The 19,082-nt window shown below is 47.5% G+C and overlaps 1 protein-coding gene across 1 annotated transcript in view; it reads left to right on the forward strand.

Moving 5' to 3' along the window:
- Positions 1 to 9,191, forward strand: part of LOC144268950 (antigen WC1.1-like) — a 48,795-nt gene extending 39,604 nt beyond the window's left edge. Inside the window, exons 10-16 of the mRNA XM_077824320.1 lie at positions 805 to 839; positions 1,718 to 1,892; positions 4,180 to 4,275; positions 5,738 to 5,821; positions 6,929 to 7,018; positions 7,632 to 7,769; positions 8,990 to 9,191. Coding sequence (XP_077680446.1) covers positions 805 to 839; positions 1,718 to 1,892; positions 4,180 to 4,275; positions 5,738 to 5,821; positions 6,929 to 7,018; positions 7,632 to 7,769; positions 8,990 to 9,138 — 767 coding nt within the window. The 3' untranslated portion in view covers positions 9,139 to 9,191. The remainder of the gene's footprint in view (positions 1 to 804; positions 840 to 1,717; positions 1,893 to 4,179; positions 4,276 to 5,737; positions 5,822 to 6,928; positions 7,019 to 7,631; positions 7,770 to 8,989) is intronic.
- Positions 9,192 to 19,082: the final 9,891 nt, after the last annotated feature.

The raw sequence follows: 19,082 nt of genomic DNA on the forward strand, positions 1-19,082 counted from the left end.
TCAAAGATAATGGCCAATGGCTCTGCAATCACAGCCGCCAATTCCTTTAGCACTCTCGGATGCAACTCGTTCGGCCCCATGGACTTGTGCACATCCAGCTTTTCTAAATAGTCCCGAACCACTTCTTTCTCCACAGAGGACTGGTCACCTCCTCCCCATGCTGTGCTGCCCAGTGCAGTAGTCTGGGAGCTGACCTTGTTCGTGAAGACAGAGGCAAAAAAAGCATTGAGTACATTAGCTTTTTCCACATCCTCTGTCATTAGGTCGCCTCCCTCATTCAGTAAGGAGCCCACACTTTCCTTGACTTTCTTCTTGTTGCTAACATACCTGAAGAAACCCTTCTTGTTACTCTTAACATCTCTTGCTAGCTGCAACTCCAGGTGTGATTTGGCCCTCCTGATTTCACTCCTGCATCCCTGAGCAATATTTTTATACTCTTCCCTGGTCATTTGTCCAATCTTCCACTTCTTGTGAGCTTCTTTTCTGTGTTTAAGATCAGCAAGGATTTCACTGTTAATCCAAGCTGGTCACCTGCCATATTTACTATTCTTTCTACAAATCGGGATGGTTTGTCCCTGTAACCTCAATAAGGATTCTTTAAAATAGAGCCAGCTCTCCTGGACACCTTTCTCCCTCCTCCCCCCACCCCATCACGAACAAACAGGTCCTGTGCTGCTGTGAGGGAGTTTGTGGAGGTGACAGCTGGAAACAACCAGGGACTCTCAGAGGTGAGGATTCCCCCTGGAACAAACATTTCACTCCCCCCTACTACAGGTTCCAAGTTTCCTCCCTTTAATTTTGCAGGTCTGACAGAGAGGACAGATTTTCCAAATACCCCAGTTAAAGCATCCCCCTCCTCCCATCAAGGGTTAAATTTCCCTGGGGCTGGGTCACAGCGGATGAGCTGCAAGCTGCAGCCTGGGGGAAGGAGCTCCTTTCCATGGACTGTTTCAGAGTAACAGCCGTGTTAGTCTGTCTTCGCAAAAAGAAAAGGAGTACTTGTGGCACCTTAGAGACTAACCAATTTATTTGAGCATGAGCTTTCATGAGCTACAACTCACTTCATCGGATGCATACCGTGGAAACTGCAGAAGACATTATATACACACAGAGACCATGAAACAATACCTTCTCCCACCCCACTGTCCTGCTGGTAATAGCTTATCTAAAGTGATCATCAAGTTGGGCCATTTCCAGCACAAATCCAGGTTTTCTCACCCTCCGCCCCCCCCCCCCCCCACACACACACAAACTCACTCTCCTGCTGGTAATAGCTTATCCAAAGTGACCACTCTCCCTACAATGTGCATGATAATCAAGGTGGGCCATTTCCAGCACAAATCCAGGTTTTCTCACCCCCCCACCCCCATACACACACAAACTCACTCTCCTGCTGGTAATAGCTTATCCAAAGTGACCACTCTCCCTATGCTCAAATAAATTGGTTAGTCTCTAAGGTGCCACAAGTGTTCCTTTTCTTTTTTCCATGGTCTGTGATACCTGAGGGCGAATGACACCCGGGTGGGAGCTGCAGGCCGTGCTGAGCCAGAGGATTCCTGTCTGCTGGCTCCAACTGACAGAGCAGGGCCCATGATTTAAACAGCATGCTGTGAGCTGCCCCCATGGTGCACAGACTGTGTCCCAGCCCATTACCCTGCTGTCCTGGGCCCTGCAATGAATGACTGGGGAGCTCCCTGGACTCCCCCAACTCTCACAGGCTAATCTCTCCCTGTCGCATGTTCATTTCCATCCAGCTCCCCCGCACCACCCTCCGACTGACAGTGGGAGAGTCACGGTGCCCGTGGTCATCTGCATTATCCTGGGGGCCCTGCTCTGCCTGGTCTTAATCATCTTGGGGGCGCAGGTGCGAAGTGCTAGGGCACAGCGCAGAGGTGGGTCCTGATTGGTGTCACTGTGTGAAATGCTTCTGCAATAGCAGGGGGGCTGCAGGGTGGCACGGTGAGGGGCGATACCAGGCTGGGTGGGGTGGCCAAGGGTGCCTGTTAACTCCCCTCATTGAATATTTCATTAACTGTCTGGCAGTGGAATAGCCCAGCCATGAAATCTGGAGATGATACTGGCTAGGGACCTTCACAGTTTCAGAGAAACGGCATCTGTATCCCCACCCGCCCCCACCCTCCAGTGATCCACTCCAGGAATGCCTACTCAGGCCTCCTGCCGTCACCTGTCTCTGGGTGGGAAACCCCTGTCCCATCTCCTTGCGGCGAGGGGTTTTTAAGACTGCACAGCCCCCTGCCTTCCACTGTGATACCCCCAGCAAACCAGTCTCCCTACAGGCCAGCCCCCATGCTGTGCTTTCTCCCCAAGGGCTATGAGCAGGGCATTGCCAGCAGTTACAAATTACCACACAGCTCTCTCTCAGCAGATTACACCTTATTCCTAGATAAAATTATGACAGAGAAAACATTAAAAACAATAAAAATTCCTCCACACTTGGTGATCATACCAGAATTCACCCATCTTCCTCATGGGCAGCCTGGTAGACCAACATCCCTCCAACAATACAGTGTTGGGATCCCTATGGACAGAAGGTCCTGCCCATTTGCAGAATCAAAATGAAGGCCCTGAGTCTTTTTAAACTCAGCCTTTCATATCAGAAGTCCTCCTTTGTCTCTTGGTCTCTGATAACCCAGTTTGAACCAGGCTGTATAAACCACCCTGAAGGTTGTTACCTTTCTGGAGTTGTTTACACTCTCAGTGATTCATCTTAACCACCCACCCACCCATCCACCCCCCACACACACTCAGTGTTTTTTCTTCCTGGAGGAGCTGTGGTAACCCTCCGACATGCAGTAGAACATAAACCATTCATAGCTTTAATATAGTGATTCCCAAAGATACTGCCTGGAGCTGCAGTATCTGCCACAGGGAGGGGATCTGAATATCATGAGGAGAGACATCATGGAAAAGGGACCAAGAGAAGTTGGAAATATTGTCAAGGAAAAAAGATGTATAAAAATAGAGGTGTGGTAAATAGTTGTGAAGAGAGTGATCCAGTAGAAGAGACAATCTTAGTTAGGAGAAGTGTGGGAAAGGAGCATTTTACTGTCTTGTACTCAAAGCTGGCACTTGTCGGGGATTTTACATCTATAACACACTATACAAACATTAGCGACCAGCTCCTTGGCAAGAAGATAGAGGACGGGACTGCCATCAACATACATGTAACAGTCACAGCTTTGCAGTAAGACAATGACTATAATCAGATCTCTTGCTTCAGGGCTTCAGCCAGTGACCTGCAGGGGTCAGGAAGGAATTCTGGGAAGCCCCCATCTTTGTGTTTTGTTTTGCTTTGTTTTGTTTCTTGCCCTCCTCTGAAGCATCAGACATTAGCTACAGAGGGATATGTGTCACTGGATGGGCTGGACCAGTCTTCTGAGGTGATACAGAGAAACCTCTTTCAAAGATATCTGCCTGGTGTGTCTTTTCCACGTGTTCAGGATCAAACCAATTGTCAGATTTGGGGTCAGGAAGGAATTTTCCCCCAGGTCAGGTTGGCAAAAAGGGACCTTGGGGGATTTTCCTCTTCCTCTGAAGCATGGAGCGTGGATCACCTGCCAGGATTATCAAGGCATCTCTCAAGTAATCAGTTCCCTGCCACTGTGGGGCCCTTGGGCATTGGTGATACCTTACTCGCTCCTGCTTTCTACCTGTGACACACAATAGTTTATTCTCCTGAGGACTGAAATGCTTTACTCTAAGTGCATCTTTCGGCTCAAACCTAGGAGTATCTGGGTGAAATGCAGTGGCCTGTGTTATACAGGAGGTCAGACTAGATGTTCAGATGGTCCCTTCTGGCCTTAAACTCGATGAAAAAAAAGATGTTCTCACCATTTTGCAGATAAACACCTGCGTGGGGGAAGAATTATTTAAGATGCTCCGAAGGGGAATATCCAGGAATAATGGGATGAGAGTAAAAAGGGAACATTTAAGATGAATGTGACGAAGCTTCCTGACAGCGGTCTAGCCCTGGGAACCATCATCAAAGGGATGCTGTGGAAAAGAAACCCTGTCACCTGGCTCATTTAAATTCCAGCACTGGGAATGTGCGGTAGGGTTCAGGCTGACATGGGCCCACGGGGAGGGGCTGAATAAGCTAACAGTATTTCCCATCTCTGGTTTCAATGACCCTGTACAAACCCTGCCCTTTGTTTTCAGGCTCCAGAAGACCCTTGGATCCCTTCTCTGAGGCCGTGTACGAGGAGATTGATTATAACCTGATGAGAGAGAAGCAGGAGATGTTCAGTCGCTCAGGTCTGTGGGTCTCACTCTTAACAGGGAGCAGCTATCTAATGCCCTGTCCATCGGAGGCCCTGACCCAGAGTTAAATCACTGCAGCTTCAGCCCTGTGAGCTTGTCATTGGAGCTGGGCACAAGTCTCCATTGCAAAATGTTTTGGTGAAAAATGCAGATTCAGAGACACCGAAACATTTCACAAATTCCTGTCAATTTCACCCAATTGTTCCAAATACACGCAGAACGATTCATTTCAACACTTTCTAAAGAAAACATTTTGTTTTTTTCAATTGGATATTACTTTTCCATTAGAAATTTCCTTTAATATTATCGGAAAAAAAACAAATAAACAAAAATTAACTAATGTCCAAAAGAACACCAAATGGTTTTATTAAACTTTTTTTTTACTTTTGCATTTCCCAAAAAATTGCCAAAAAAAAAGTCATTTTTGGCTCAACTCAAAACAATCTTATGTTTTGCTTTTCCCCCCAATGGTCAGAAAACCAAACCATCTGTTTTTTTTGCCAAGCTCTAGCTGTGGGAGCTGTGGGTCTGTGGTTAGACCAGCAGTTACTCATGTAGACTGAGGGAGATGGGTTTCCTTCCCACCATACACTAAGCGTCCCAATTCTAGGGACAGTTAATTTCCCATCTGCCCATACTGCAGCCTTGGCATGTAAACAGTGAGGGGTCAGAAAGCGACTGCCTGGGACAGGCTAAACTATCATTTGAGAACTTCTTTGAAGCAATGGAGCAGGGGATGTTCTGTGCCCCCCTCCCACCGCAGCCACTGGTCTGTTGTGTCAGCTCCCTCCTGCTTCCAGAGCAGAGAGATCAGCTCAGGAGAGCCTCATGACTTTGAGACCCGGACCTTTTATCCTTTGTGCCATTTTGTCTCAATGTCTGATGGAAACATCCTGCCCAAGGGCTGTGCTGTGGTGGGGCTCTGGGAACATGCTCAGGGCATCTCCCAGCATCACTGCCAAGATGGTTACAGTGAATCACAAAAAGTAAAGGGGTACTTGTGGCACCTTAGAGACTAACAAATTTATGAATCACAGACTCTGCTTTGGGCCTTTCTTGGTTTAATATGGAAACACCACGGAAAGCTGATTGACTGATTCATGGGGGAGGTGGGTATTTACCCTTAAGAAGGGGGAGTCCCCTCTGTGGCTGAGGAGGCCAGGAGAATTGTGGAACTTCCCTGGACCAGCAGCCAGAGATGTTCCCTTCACTCACCACAGCATCTTTCAGGTCAGATTATATCATCCCCTCAGTCACATTTACCACAATAACATGGAGATTTCTCTTGGGGAGTCTGTGTCAGCCTCTCACTGCTCAGAGTTGCTGTGAGTCACCATGGCCTGTAGAAGAAGGTATAGACTGAGACTGGAAATCCTGCTCCAGGCCCCGGATGTGTTCCCAGTCCCACAGTTCTGCTGTTCTCACTGTGATGAATTTCTGGTTCTGGTCTCTCCAGTCTCCTGTTCAGATGACTCAGTGACGAAGCTGCAGTATTACACCGGGGACAGCGAGGGGGAAAACGATCCTGGATCAGAACAAGGTAACGGGAGAGGGGCAGACTCAGGCCGAGAGACCCAAATCTGGGCAGAGAAATGAATTTCTATGACACTTTCTGCAATCACAGCCATTTCCCCTCACATGGTTCCCATTTTACACAGTTGGGTCTCATCCCATTGAACAGGATTTCTGTCAGAATCTCAGGAAGGGAACATGTGACAATCTCCTGAGCACACACCCCTTGGAGTGGCTCCCAGTGACCTCCCCAGGTGAGCAGCTGGAGGAGATGGATCAGTCTCTTTGGGTGGAGGCGTCAGTGCCCAGCAGGGCTCATCTCTTGTCCACAAGAGAGAGGGGAAGATAGTCCTATGTTATAATTACAGATGGGCTCAGCCCAACTCACTGATCCAAACCCACCAGAACTTTGGGGGGTGGAGGGATTTGCAGATTCTGACCCCAGCTCTGAATCTCAGTTTTGGGGCTGGCACCTGTCGCTATAACAGGCTGAAGCAAAATCCTAGACCTGAACTTCCTGGCCTGGCCCCATCTCTAATGATAAATAGGGTAGCATTTCTACCCCAGCTGCTGTCAAGGGAGTCCATGATTTGGGCCCTGTGGGAATTTAGCCTGTGGCTCAGGGAGAAGACACTGAGCAGATGAGCCAGTTCTGCTGAGAAGCTGGAGCGCTGCCAAGCTGTGCCCTGGGCTGCCTAAGAGGCCAATGGAGAGCAGGAGCTCACAAAGGATCAGGCCATCAACCTTCCAGCGGGAGCTTTAATTCCTGCACAGGGGAGGATCCCCCTCCCCGGTGTAAAAGAAAAATTCAAACCTGTCTGCACAGATCAGCTGGATTCACACAGGCCGGCTCTGGAACCCATGTTCCAACCTGTTATCTCAGCACAAGCCCAGATTCTGCTCCCACTGAAACACACGAAAGAGCTGCTGTTGGATTCTGCAGGGACAGGATTGGCCCTGAGTTATTTCTGGGACTCCTGTTTTACTGTAGTTCTCTGACTTGTGCCGTTCTCCCCATGGGCCCCTGCGACTTCCCCTCTCATGTGCCATGATACACAGCTCTAGTTAGAAGGGCTACTTGCACTGAAGAGACGCTGCTGGTGCCATGGGCTGAGTGTGGTGTTTGCTGTTCCAGATGGAGTTTCCCCAGGGGGGTCTCAGATGGATTACGATAACGTGGAGGAGCCTGCCTCGAACGACGTCCCCCAGACTCCAGACGGCCGAGGTGAGCAGTGAATCCGCCTCCTGGAAGCAACGTCACCCTGACGAAAAACTAACTGTATTTCCCAACAGGGACAATAGTGGTTTGTTAAGAAAACCAGAAAGTTCACCCACCAGTATTGTCTATTGGCCGTAACGCTGGGGGCGCTGACCAGATGCATGACAAGAGCTGTGTGGAGGCCCAGGTGTAGGGAAGCATGTGATGTCCTAAGGCATAATAAAGGCCCATAGCAGGGACTGAAGGAGCAGTTTGCTCAGGTCACTGCCCCAGTTTGTATACATCTGTGTCAGACACACTGTGCTGGTGTGGGACATAGAGATTTTTCACCCAAGGACCCATGTTCCAACCTTATTAGCTGGCTCCCCGACCCCTCCACGCTTGTAATCTGGGAGCTCTAGGATCCTCTCAATTAGCTCCTGAAATATATCAAATCAATGTGATATGTGAAATCGCCCAGTCTGAGGGTTTCAGAGGAGGGCTTCTCTTAATGTTCTGAAGGTGAAGTTAAGTGCTGAGAGATCCCCAGAGACCAGTGAGGCTGATGCATCTGCAGCTTGTAGTTTATTTCTGTCTTCACCTTGAATATTCTCTTAATTACTGCACATCTTCACATCAGATGCCCTTGCCCTGCCTGGAGATGGCTCAGGGGCTGTTTATGATGATGCCAGAGACGTGTCTGTCCCTGAAGGTGACCCTGGCTTAGGGCAGAATGATGACAAAGGCACTGGGGCGAGTGACAGGGACGCACAGACAGGTGAGTGGAGAACTGTTTGCACTTCACAGTGTCTCTGCAGAGTGGGGTAGCTGGAAATGTGGGGTACACAGCAAGGGAACAGCCCTGGCCAATCCAACACCTGTGAGAAAACCTCTCCTTCTCTCATCTCTCCATTCCCTCAAGGAAGAGGCTTCAGTGCCTGAAATAGAGAGAGGAAAAGTAGGATCTGAGCTGGGTGGTACTTCCTGGTCAAATCAGCAAGATAGCTCGGATTCCCTCAAGCTCTAGGTTCAAATCCTTGTGTGGCTGCCCTACTCTTGATATACTGGATTCCTACCTATTTACTGAACGTGTATCTTTTGGGCAGAATCTTATAAACCAAAGTCATGTTACTGCTGCACAAATGCTAAAGAGCCCATGACACTTCCTGTAAAAGTCGGGCTTAGCCCATTATCCTTGGCCTAAATTTCCACTCCTCTCCCTGTTGTGCCATGAGCAGAGGAGGTGCAGTGGTGATGAAATGTGCATTGCTTAGTACTTGATGCTTATCTTCATTGTTAGGGCAGAGTGAAAGTTCTGATGTCCTTAAGTAAGTGCTCCTGGCTGGTAAGTGCTTGGGATTTTTTTCACAAATTTACAGGTAGCTATAGCTGGCACTTGGCAGTGTTAGCTGGTCTGGAAACCAAAGGTTTTAATTTCTAGACTTTGTATTGAGATGATGGATTAGAACTTGTTCTAGACCAAGCCAGAAGCCTGAAGGGGGAACAATTCCTAACCCACACCGTAGAGCAAAGGTTCTCAAACCATGAAGCACAGAATATATTCTGGGGCAGTATGAGAAGCCAGAGCAGAGAGCAGCGGCTACTTTCCAGGTGCCCAGCTTCGAAGGCAGCGCTGCCACCAGCGGCAGCACAGAAGTAAGGATGGCAGAGTATGGTGTTGCCACTCTTACTTCTCCGCTGCTGCTGGCGGTAGTGCTGCCTTCAGAGCTCAGCAGCCAGGGAGCTATGTACTTACATGGCTCTTTGTGACTCAATGCCCGACTGCTTTTCATATTTAGTGAGAGTTGCACGTTGATTTTTGTAAATCGGTAGATGTACTTGTGTGGTGGGGGTGGGGGGTGTCAACTACAATGGACACAAAGAAGGGGGCTGATCAAATAAGTTTGAGAACCACTGCTGTAAATGCCGCCTTGCTCTGCTGCTGCCCATCATCACAGAGTGGATCCACTGACTATGTGTCTCCCTTGGTATTTTCAGGTGGGAATCTGCACTCGCGAAGGAGTGAAGGTGTATCTGGGATGGAGAAGGAAACCCTGTTCCTGCCTCCGGGAGACACAGGTTATGATGATGTGGGACATTGTGACTCTGGGGGATCAATATCAGAACAATGTGATTGGACAAAATAACCTTGTGCTGATGTAAACGCTTCACCTCTTTCTCTTAGAAATGCTCCCTCTGTTATGACGGTCCAGAGACAGTCCCTTCCAGTTTGATAGACAAAGCAGGTGTTTTTATAAGATTTGTGTGAAGTTGCAAGAACCACAAGTGTGAGAGGGAAAAGATTCATAAACTTTCTTTGCATAATTCTCCATTGTTTCAAGGGATGGAAGTTTCCTGCTTTTTTATGCCTATAATTTCTTCATCTTGAATTTGTGCCTTTTTGCATATTAAATCCTTTCTGAAAGTCTTCCCTGTTGTGGAAGTTTTTCTTGCTAGATGAACTGTGAAGTTTCCAGGGTTCATCACAGGGAGAGGCTGAGATACAACAAACCAGGAGACAAGGACGGGCCACCTCTGGGTATGCCCGGCTGTTTGATGGGAGGTGGGTTGACACTGAATGTTCTATCAGGCATGTGGTAAAAGTGAGACACCGGCACGAGAAAATTCTGAGATGAGCAACATGGTTGTACTAAACCTAATTCAGATCTGAAACTTTCCCTGAATCCAAGGAGATAAATGGGAAATTCTCTCTGGGTAATTCCCACCTGAACTGAAGGAAATGGTAAAAAGAATTCCCCATTAGCGATAAATACAGAGGATGAATATTTCTGCTAGGACAATAAATAAATGGAATAGAAAATAATGACAAGAGGAGGGTTAATAAGAATCTGGGTTTCCACTGAAGCAATAAGGCTAAAACAAGTAACAAGTCACTGAGTTGTTACTAAAAACCCCAGTAATACTAATCGTTTTCACACAGTGGGATATTTCCATGACAATCTACGAATATAGTTTAAAGTCAATGCTGAGCTGAGTACTGACTAGTGGAGAAGCCAGAAGTGCTCTCTGGTTGAACCCTCAGTGAAATCAATACCAGAATGCGCACAGAGTACATTGCTATTTCACAGAAATATCTTTCTTTCCTTCACCACCAATCCTGAGTGCAGTTTGGTCACTTCATCTGTAGAAGGATAGAATGGAAATAGAAATTATGGGAGAAGGAGTTTCCAATCATCTGCATTCAACAGGGTCAGGGGTCATATGAAGACACAGAAATACAGCAATTTACTTTCGAAAAGAGAAAAATTAAAAAGACATGACTGAGACATGTCACTGACCCGTGGAGACTAAGGAGGGAAATCTCAGGGGCTGTGCTACCCTGTTCCATGGCAAAGAGAGGAGCAGAACTCCCCCCAAAAATGATACATGCAGATCCTGGAGAAAAGGAAAGAGAACAGGGACAGCAGCAGGTGAAGGTGACTGAAGAGGGAATTCCCTTGTATAAGTGGGGGATGTTATGGAGATACTGTGATCTGGATCACTTGGTAAGCTGGGTCTGTCATAAATATAAAGGGAAGGGTAAACCCCTTTAAAATCCCTCCTGGCCAGAGGAAAAATCCTCTCACCTGTAGAGGGTTAAGAACCTAAAGGTAACCTCCCTGGCACCTGACCAAAATGACCAATGAGGAGACAAGATACTTTCAAAAGCTGGGAGGAGGGAGAAAAACAAAGAGTCTGTGTCTGTCTGGGTGATGCTTTTGCCAGAGACAGAACAGGAATGGAGTCTTAGAACTTAGTAAGTAATCTAGCTAGGTATGTGTTAGATTATGATTTCTTTAAATGGCTGAGAAAATAGCTGTGCTGAATAGAATGACTATTTCTGTCTGTGTGTCTTTTTTGTAACTTAAGGTTTTGCCTAGAGGGATTCTCTGTGTTTTGAATCTAATTACCCTGTAAGGTATTCACCATCCTGCTTTTACAGAGGTGATTCTTTTTTACTTCTATTAAAAGCCTTCTTGTAAGGAAACTGAATGCTTTTTCATGGTTCTAAGATCCAAGGGTTTGGGTCTGTGGTCACCTATGCAAATTGGTGAGGATTTTTACCAAACCTTTCCCAGAAAGTGGGGTGCAAGGGTTGGGAGGATTTTGGGGGGACAGACGTGTCCAAACTATGTTTTTTCAGGAACCCAGATAAAGTTTGGTGGCAGTGGAAGTCCAAGGGCAAAGGGTAAAATAATTTGTACCTTGGGGAAGTTTTAACCTAAGCTGGTAAAAGTAAGCTTAGGAGGTTTTCATGCAGGTCCCCACATCTGTAGCCTAGAGTTCAGAGTGGGGAAGGAACCTTGACTGGTTTGGCCCACAGAAATAAAAATCTGCACATCTTCCATGTGGTTTTGGACCAATAGAAAAAAACAAGTACAATTCAAGTGACTTTTAAAATTGCGTATGAAACTGAGTTAACAAAATAAACGAGCTTATGAACAACCAGAAAATATACTTCTCAAGTGAAAAGCTATCAATGAACTTCTTTGCAAAGAAATTGTAAGTTTTCTCACAGGAAAAGCCACAAACTGTCTGGAAAGGAAGAGTAGACTGAATTACTTGCCTAAGTGAAATTAAATACCCAGAGAATTGCTAGGCCTGTGATGATGATGACCAGGGCTTGCTCACCTGTGGCTCTCCCTCCCGTGTTGTGGAGGTCCAGCCAGGCAGGTCTGCATCTGCAAGCAGGCACCCTGCGTCAGGTGCAGCTCCCATTAGTCATGGTGGCCAACAGGCTGGGAGCCTCCTGGCCAATGGGCTTGGGAGGGAGGGGTAGGCAAAGGGGGAGATTGTAGGGAGTGGGATGGTGGGGAGAGGAGCTGTCTCTGGAGGCACAAAGGGGGGGGTTGTCCAGAGAGGGGTGATGGGTGCACAGGGGCTGGTGGGGGTCTTTGCGGGGGGGGAGGGGGCACAGGGTTGTGTGGGTCTCTGTATGGCGCGGGGACTGACGGACAGAGCCAGCTGCAGCCTGGGTCTGCTCTGTGGGGGCTTGCTATAGTCCCCCCCAGGAAACCCCCTCTGTACTTTGCATTTAATGCCAGCCCCAGGGTGCCCATCACTGTCTGACAGTGACAGACTCCTGCTGCTCTCTCTGCTGCACCTCTCTCCCCCGCCCTGGTGTGGAGGCGTGGCCAGGCAGCTCTGGCACCGCCCCCCGCAGCTCCCATTGGCCGTGGTTCCCAGCCAATGGGCTGGGAGCAGCGTCAGTGCTGGGCGGGGACGGAGGCAACATGCGGAGCTGCCCTGCCTGGGCCCAGACTCTCCACAGCACACGGGGAGCTGGGGGTGGAGGGAAAGCCGCCCCCACCGTGAGAGGGCCCCACGTCGCCAAGCCATGGCGTGGGGCCCCCCAGAGCACGGGGCCCGAGGCCCAAACATTACTGGAGCCAGGCCCATCCTCATGAATATTCAAGGAGCAGGAGCAGCACGGGCCAATATAACTCAAGGCCTATCTCCTGCCCCAGCCTCTGGGGGCACATGGTCCAAGTGCCCCCCTCCAGCTGCCGGAGGGGAGGCCCTGACACGGGGGGGATGGAGCAGCTGGAGCAGCTAAATGGCCCCGAGCACCCAGAGCAGGGGACGTTCATCTGGCAGCCTGGCAGGAGCTGATGCCAAAGCATCGTGGGAGTGACTGACAAAGGCGGTGAGCAAAAACCTGGGTTCAGAGGCTGCTCTCAGGGCGATCCTGTGTAAATGCACTGACCTTGCAGAGCACACTTTGGTCCTAGTAACAGTCATGTCATGTCTACGCAGACTGCTCTGTTAAAGAAAAGATATTACACCGCCAGGGAACCTGGGAGCTTTGGCGGGGTGAACCTCTTTTTCAAGTGTCCAAAAAGCATAGTAAAACTTTAAACAGAAGACAGGTAATAGCTTGGCTTTCAGACCAGGATGCTTACACTTTACCATCTTTCTCACCCACACCTATGTATTTACTTAAAATACACAACCTCAACAAATAACCAAACCAAAAAGTGAAATATATTTACTGGGCTTCATCCATCCATCAGCCGTTGAGGCTGGTGAATTTTCCTTTTCAGCTGCCTCTTTCCTTTTTCTTTTGAGCTTGTTTACCCTCTGGCCTGAGGATCTCTTGTGTTCTGATCATACTGTGCAGCAGACAACATTATTATGATGAAACGGTCTTGTAAACTTAAAAAATAAAATACTCATTAGAGTCTTTTTCTTTTTAAAAAGTCATAGCTTTAAAACAAAATAACCCATTTCAGGCTGTACAACAAACGCAGATTATGAGTTTATTTCTATCACTTTAACAAAATAACCCCAGAAACATTTTTAGAAACACATCTCATTTTGCAAAATAAAAACCAAACTGCTTGAAAACCAACTTTTAAAATCCATTTTAAAACACATTTTTCCCCAGAAACACCTGTTAGTTTGAAACACACCAAACCAATAGTTTGCAGCCCTATATCTTCTGTTTAAGAAACCCAGCAATATATATTTTTTAAAACCACACCTATGTTTTGCACAAACTCACACACCCCAGCAGTTTAAAACACCAAACCAACAGTTTGCAACAAAATACTTTTTAAAACACCCACACTTATGTATAGCTTAGGCCCCTGAATTACTAACAATTGAATCATTAAAGCCAACTCTTTTAAGAAGACAAACAACCCCATTTAAAAAAACAAAACAAAACCCTTTTTGTTTCAGAATAAAAATCAAACTGCTTTTAAAAACCAACTTTTAAAAACCATTTTACACCCCCCTCCCCTAACATTCCCTTTTGTGATCTGGGGTGGGGGAATTCAGTTGTCTGTACAACTGGGTTCCTTTTGGCTATTTTTTTTTTCTTTTAGTTAAAATACATTTTTCTTTGGGGCCTTGTTACAGTATAAAGCAGTAAATCACCATACACAACAATCCTTAACGTTACTGTACCCATTTCCATGTGTGGAGCCCCTTGCAGATATCAGTGAATGTCTTGGGGCTTGTTTGTTTGTTTTTTAACCATGTTTCTTTCATGCTTAAAGTCTGGGGGTTGTTTTTGAAATAAAAAGGGTGTACCACAACCATAGTAAGCACCCTAGAAATACCCAGAGCTTTTAAAGGTTTGATTGTCTTTAGCGCAAATGTTTGTTCTAAAGTATGGTGGAGGTTTGTGAACCCTTGAAACATTTCAGTTTTGGGTTAGACCCATTTTTAGTTTTGTAAATATATTATTTTAATGACTTTAAGTTGCTAGAAAGAGTGACCCATAGCATTCAATGAACTGCTGGGGTTATATTTAAACTGTCCAATAGAGTTCTACCAACTGCTGGGGTCATATTTTTAACTGTCTAATAGCGTCTATCAACGCCTGAGGTTTTATTTCCTTTCATATTAAATCTCTCCATCCTCACCCACCCACCTCCCTTACTGTGGGTGTACCCCATTCAAATTTAATTTCTTATTACTAATACTAGTAACCCTGATGGCAACAAGGGTGGGTAATGTCAGTCACCCTGGCTATTCAGTGGGGGTGCGGTTAAACCCATTCAGTTCAACAGGATGGGTCAGCTCTATTGTACTCAAACACATGTTTGAACCATCCCTGGGGTTTTTTGTTTTTTTTTAATTATAAGCACATTTTTAGGGTCCCCCCCCACATGATTCTACAACTACATTTCAGTTTTTTGCTGTAAATGGGTATCTTTTACAAAGATGTAAGAGCTAGGTTCTCACAAACTATTTTTTTTATGAACAGACATACAGCTCCTTGAAAACAAACCAAGATGCTCCTTTAAAACTTTTAGCTCACTTAACGGCCACTGAAATCTTCAGACAGAAACACAGATAGTCACAAAGCTCTTTTCAATAGATTTTTTTTACAATTTACAGCTACCACATTTTATATCGCCAAAATGATCAGGGCCTGCAACTCCATACTCTGCATGTCCCTAAACCTCCAACTAACAGATGCTGTGACTGGATGACAGGAGGTGGATCATTCAAAATTTCCCTGTTCAGTTCTTTCCCTCTGGAGCATGAGGCACACTGGCCATTAGCAGAAGACACAATACTGGGCTAGATGAACCATTGGTCTGACTCAGTAGGTCCATTCTTCTGTAAGTTATGAAGAGTAGAATATGGACAAGGGAAGCTAAAGACATTAGGGGAAACTCCATGGCTTGCAGGACTAAGGATAATAAGGAGGGGGTTTTTTTAAGTGTATTAGGAACAAAAGAAATCCTAGCAATGGTGTAAACTCATTACTAGGTGGAGACTGTTTAAAAGGATGCCGTAAAGGCAGAAGTGTTCTTTTAATATGTTTTCCCTCTTTGGAAACCCCATGTCAGTGTATTTAGAAAGGACAAGGATCTCCAGTGCTCTTACATTTTTGCCGCAGCATGAAGGAGTAGAGGTGGTGAAGTCCAAACACAACTCATCGGAAGATCTCCTGCTCCTGCTCAGCACAGCACAGAGTGGGACACCCCACCAGCTGGCCCAGGACTCTGAACTCCTCCACTCCCTGACGGAGAGAGGGAGCAAAGGGAGTCACTTGCTCCTGTAGGACTGGTGCAGTGTGTACCCCTGCCATTGCACTAGCGATGGGTTAGAACCAGGGGAGGCAGAGCCCAGCGTAGAGAGACTGGGGACAATGAGAGCAGGAGGAGCCATGGGGCTTAACACCAGGGGCTGAGGAAAGCTCAGTAGGGATGGGAAATCCGGGTAGCAAAGTCAGCAAACATTGCCCCCAAGTGAGAACCCTGGTAACGAATGAACTAACATCCAGTCTCCATCTCAAGGGCAAGCTCCTCATCCCAGCCCCTTCTGCCATCCCCCTCCCTCCACTGACCTCAGGCCCAGGAGCTTGGGGTCACCTTGGACTCCGCTGCTCTGCATCCTTCCTCTCTCACTCCATCCTGAAGCTCCCCAAAGCCCCCACTTTCTGCACCGTGCCCAGCCTGCTGGCTCTCTCCTGCAGCCTTGTCCTCTCGTCTCCCCCTCCTTCCAGACCTTCCCTTACCCCTCCTGCAGCCCCTGCGCTGGCTCTCTGCTCTTCCCCACATTGCACCAAGCCCCTTGTGCTCCTCTCTTGCTATCTGCACAGCCTCCCCACACCCACTCCCCATTACTCTGGCTCCTTTGGCTCCTCCCAGCCCTTTCACTCTGTCCCCTCCCACCTCCCTCCTTCTGTTCCACTGTCCCAGCCTCTGGGGGCACGTCATCCAAGCGCCCCCTTCCAGCTGCCAGAGGGGAGGCCCTGTCACAGAGGGGATGGAGCAGCTGGAGCAGCAAAATGGCCCTGAGCACCCAGAGCAGGGGGCATTCATCTGGCAGCCTGGCAGGAGCTGATGCCAAAGTATCTTGAGGACAACTGACAAAGGGGGTGAACAGACACCTGCTTTCAGAGGGTGCACTCAGGGTGATCCTGTGTAAATGTACTGACCCTGTGGAGCAGACTTTGGTCCTAGGGGAACAGCGGAGAGAGTCCTTGGAGATAGAATTATGGGACTCAACCCAAAGCACACTGGAGTCAGAGGACAGACCTGTCGACATCAGTGCTCGTTAGACTGGACTCCTACCGAGGATCTTGCTGAGTCACTATTCTAGACCCGGCTTCTCCCTGCCAGGAAGCTCTGCACAATGAGGCTGCTCAATGCAGTTAGGAGGCGGCCAGGGTCAAAGGCTGCTCACCTTGAATTTGTGGTGCCTAGCGATGAGTATGATCAGCCAGCTGATCCTTACCACTGCCCTCAGCTGCCCATGCACCTCCTTGGATGTGGTCCTGGGGAACAGGAACTGAGAGAAACAAATTGGGACAAATTGCTAAAGAGACGTACCAAAAAATAGCACAAGCACATGGGGTGAAAATCAGAAAGGCTAAGGCAAAAATGAGTTCTATCTGGCAAGTGACATAAAAGGCAATCAGATGCAGCTCTATAAATGCATTAGGAGCAAGAGAAAGACAAAGGAAAGTGTGGGGCCACTACTCGGCAGGGAAGGAGAGCAAATAATGGATGACACAGACAAAGCCAAGGTGTTTAATCCCTTTTTTGCTTCAGTTTTCGCTAAAAAGGTAAATGGCGACAAGATGCTTAACACAATATTAACAACAAGGGGGGAGGAATACAGGCCAGACTAGAGAGAGAACAGGTAAAAGACAATTTAGGTCAGTTAGATGTATTTAAGTTGGCAGAGCCTCCTGATATTCACCCTCGATGTAGCTAGGCTAAGTAATGTCTGAACCTTTAGGAGGGCTGTGGTCCCAGAGGACTGGAAAAGGGCAGACCCAGAACCTAACTTCAGAAAGGGGAATATCTTCAGAAAGGAGGCCCCAAGGAATTAGAGACCAGTCAGCCTAACTTTGGTACCCAGAAAGATACTGAACAAATTATTAAACAGTTTGTAAGAACCTAGAGGAGATAATAGGGTGATAAGGAATAGCCACCCAGGATTTGTACAGAACAAACCATACCAAACAAATCTAATTTCCTTTTTTGACAGGGTTACTTGCCTAGTGGATGCAGGGAGGCAGTATATGATGATGGATGTGAAGTTCAGTAAGGCTTTTGACACAGTTCCACCAGACATTCTCATAAGCAAACTAAGCCAATATGATTCAGATGAGATTACTATAAGGTGGGCGCACAACTTATTGAAAGACCATACTCAAAGAGGACTTATCATTGACTCGCTTGCAACCTGGGAGGGTGTCTCAAGTGGGCTCCCCAGGGGTGTGCCGGATCCAGTACTAGTCAATATTTTCATTAACAACTTGGTTAACGGAGAGGAGAGTATGTTTTTAAAGTTTGTGGATGACACCAAGCTGGGAGAGGTTGCAAGCACTTTGGAGGACAGTTTAGAATTCAAAATAAGCTTGCTAAATTGGAGAGTTGGTCTGAAGTCAAGAAGATGAACTTCAGTCAAAACAAATGTGACGTAACGCACGTGGGAAGGAAAAATCAAATGCATAGAAACAAAGTGGGGGATAACCGACTAGGTGGCACTACTGCAGAAAAGGATCCGAGGGTTATCAGGGGTCTCACACGGAATAGGAATCAACAGTGTGATGCTGTTGTGAAAACGGGAAATGTCATTCTGAGGTGTATTAGCTTGGAGCACTGTGTCCAATTCTGGGCACCACGCTTTAAAAAAGATGTGAAGAAACTGGAGCCAGTTCGGAGGAGAGCAGCAAAAATGATCAGTGGTTTAGAAAACATGACCTCTGAAGAAAGGTTGAACGAATTGGGCATGTTTCCTCTTGAGAGGACAGAGGGGGCACCTGTAGCAGTCTTCAAATACGTTAAGGGCTGTTACACAGAGGATGGTGACCAATTATTCTCCATGTCCCCTGAAGGTAGGACAAAAAGTAATGGGCTTAATCTGCAGCAAGGGAGATTTAGGTTAGATATTAGGAAAAACTCTATGGGTGGCTGAGCACTGGAACAGGTGACCTAGGGAATCATAGAATCTCAGCATTGAAAGGGACCTCAGGAAGTCATGTAGTCCAACCCCTGGTTCAAAACAGGACCAATCCCCAAGTAAATCAGTGGGGGAAATGGTGGACTCCTCATCATGGAGGTTTTAAAAAACAGGCTGGACAAACACTCCTCAGGGATGGTCTAGGAATGCTTGGCCCTACCTCAGTGCAGGGGGTAGAGTAGATGACCTCTTGAGATCCCTTCCAGCCTGGGCCTTCTGTGATTCCCTCTTCCCAGGTTCCAGGATGGAGGAGACCAAGTCTCTGCCAAGAACATTTCCCTCTTTTTGGACCACAAACCACCCACAGAATCTACTTCCTGTGGCCCCAGAACTAGAACGCTGGGGGAAATCTAGTTCTGGGCTCTGGCCAGGTGGGTGGGCCCATGAGTGATGCTCCGGGCCCACAGCCCAGGGATCCCAGTGTGATTGCTGAGAAGGGCTGCAAGAGATTTGCCATCACTCTGCAACCCCACCCAGCACCCAGGCAGCTCAGCTGTGGTGTTGATGGGCTCTGGAGGCAAGGCCCTGCACCCAGCCAAGGGCAGGGCATGAATGCCAGGGTCAGATGCGGGCTCAGTGCAGATCACGGCAGATCCCGTCTCCCAGATATAGCAGGGGCACTTGGTTCTCCAGCCCAAGAACCTTTGTATAG

The sequence above is a fragment of the Eretmochelys imbricata genome, chromosome 1 (assembly GCF_965152235.1).
Source record: "Eretmochelys imbricata isolate rEreImb1 chromosome 1, rEreImb1.hap1, whole genome shotgun sequence".
In the NCBI taxonomy this organism is placed as follows: domain Eukaryota; kingdom Metazoa; phylum Chordata; order Testudines; family Cheloniidae; genus Eretmochelys; species Eretmochelys imbricata.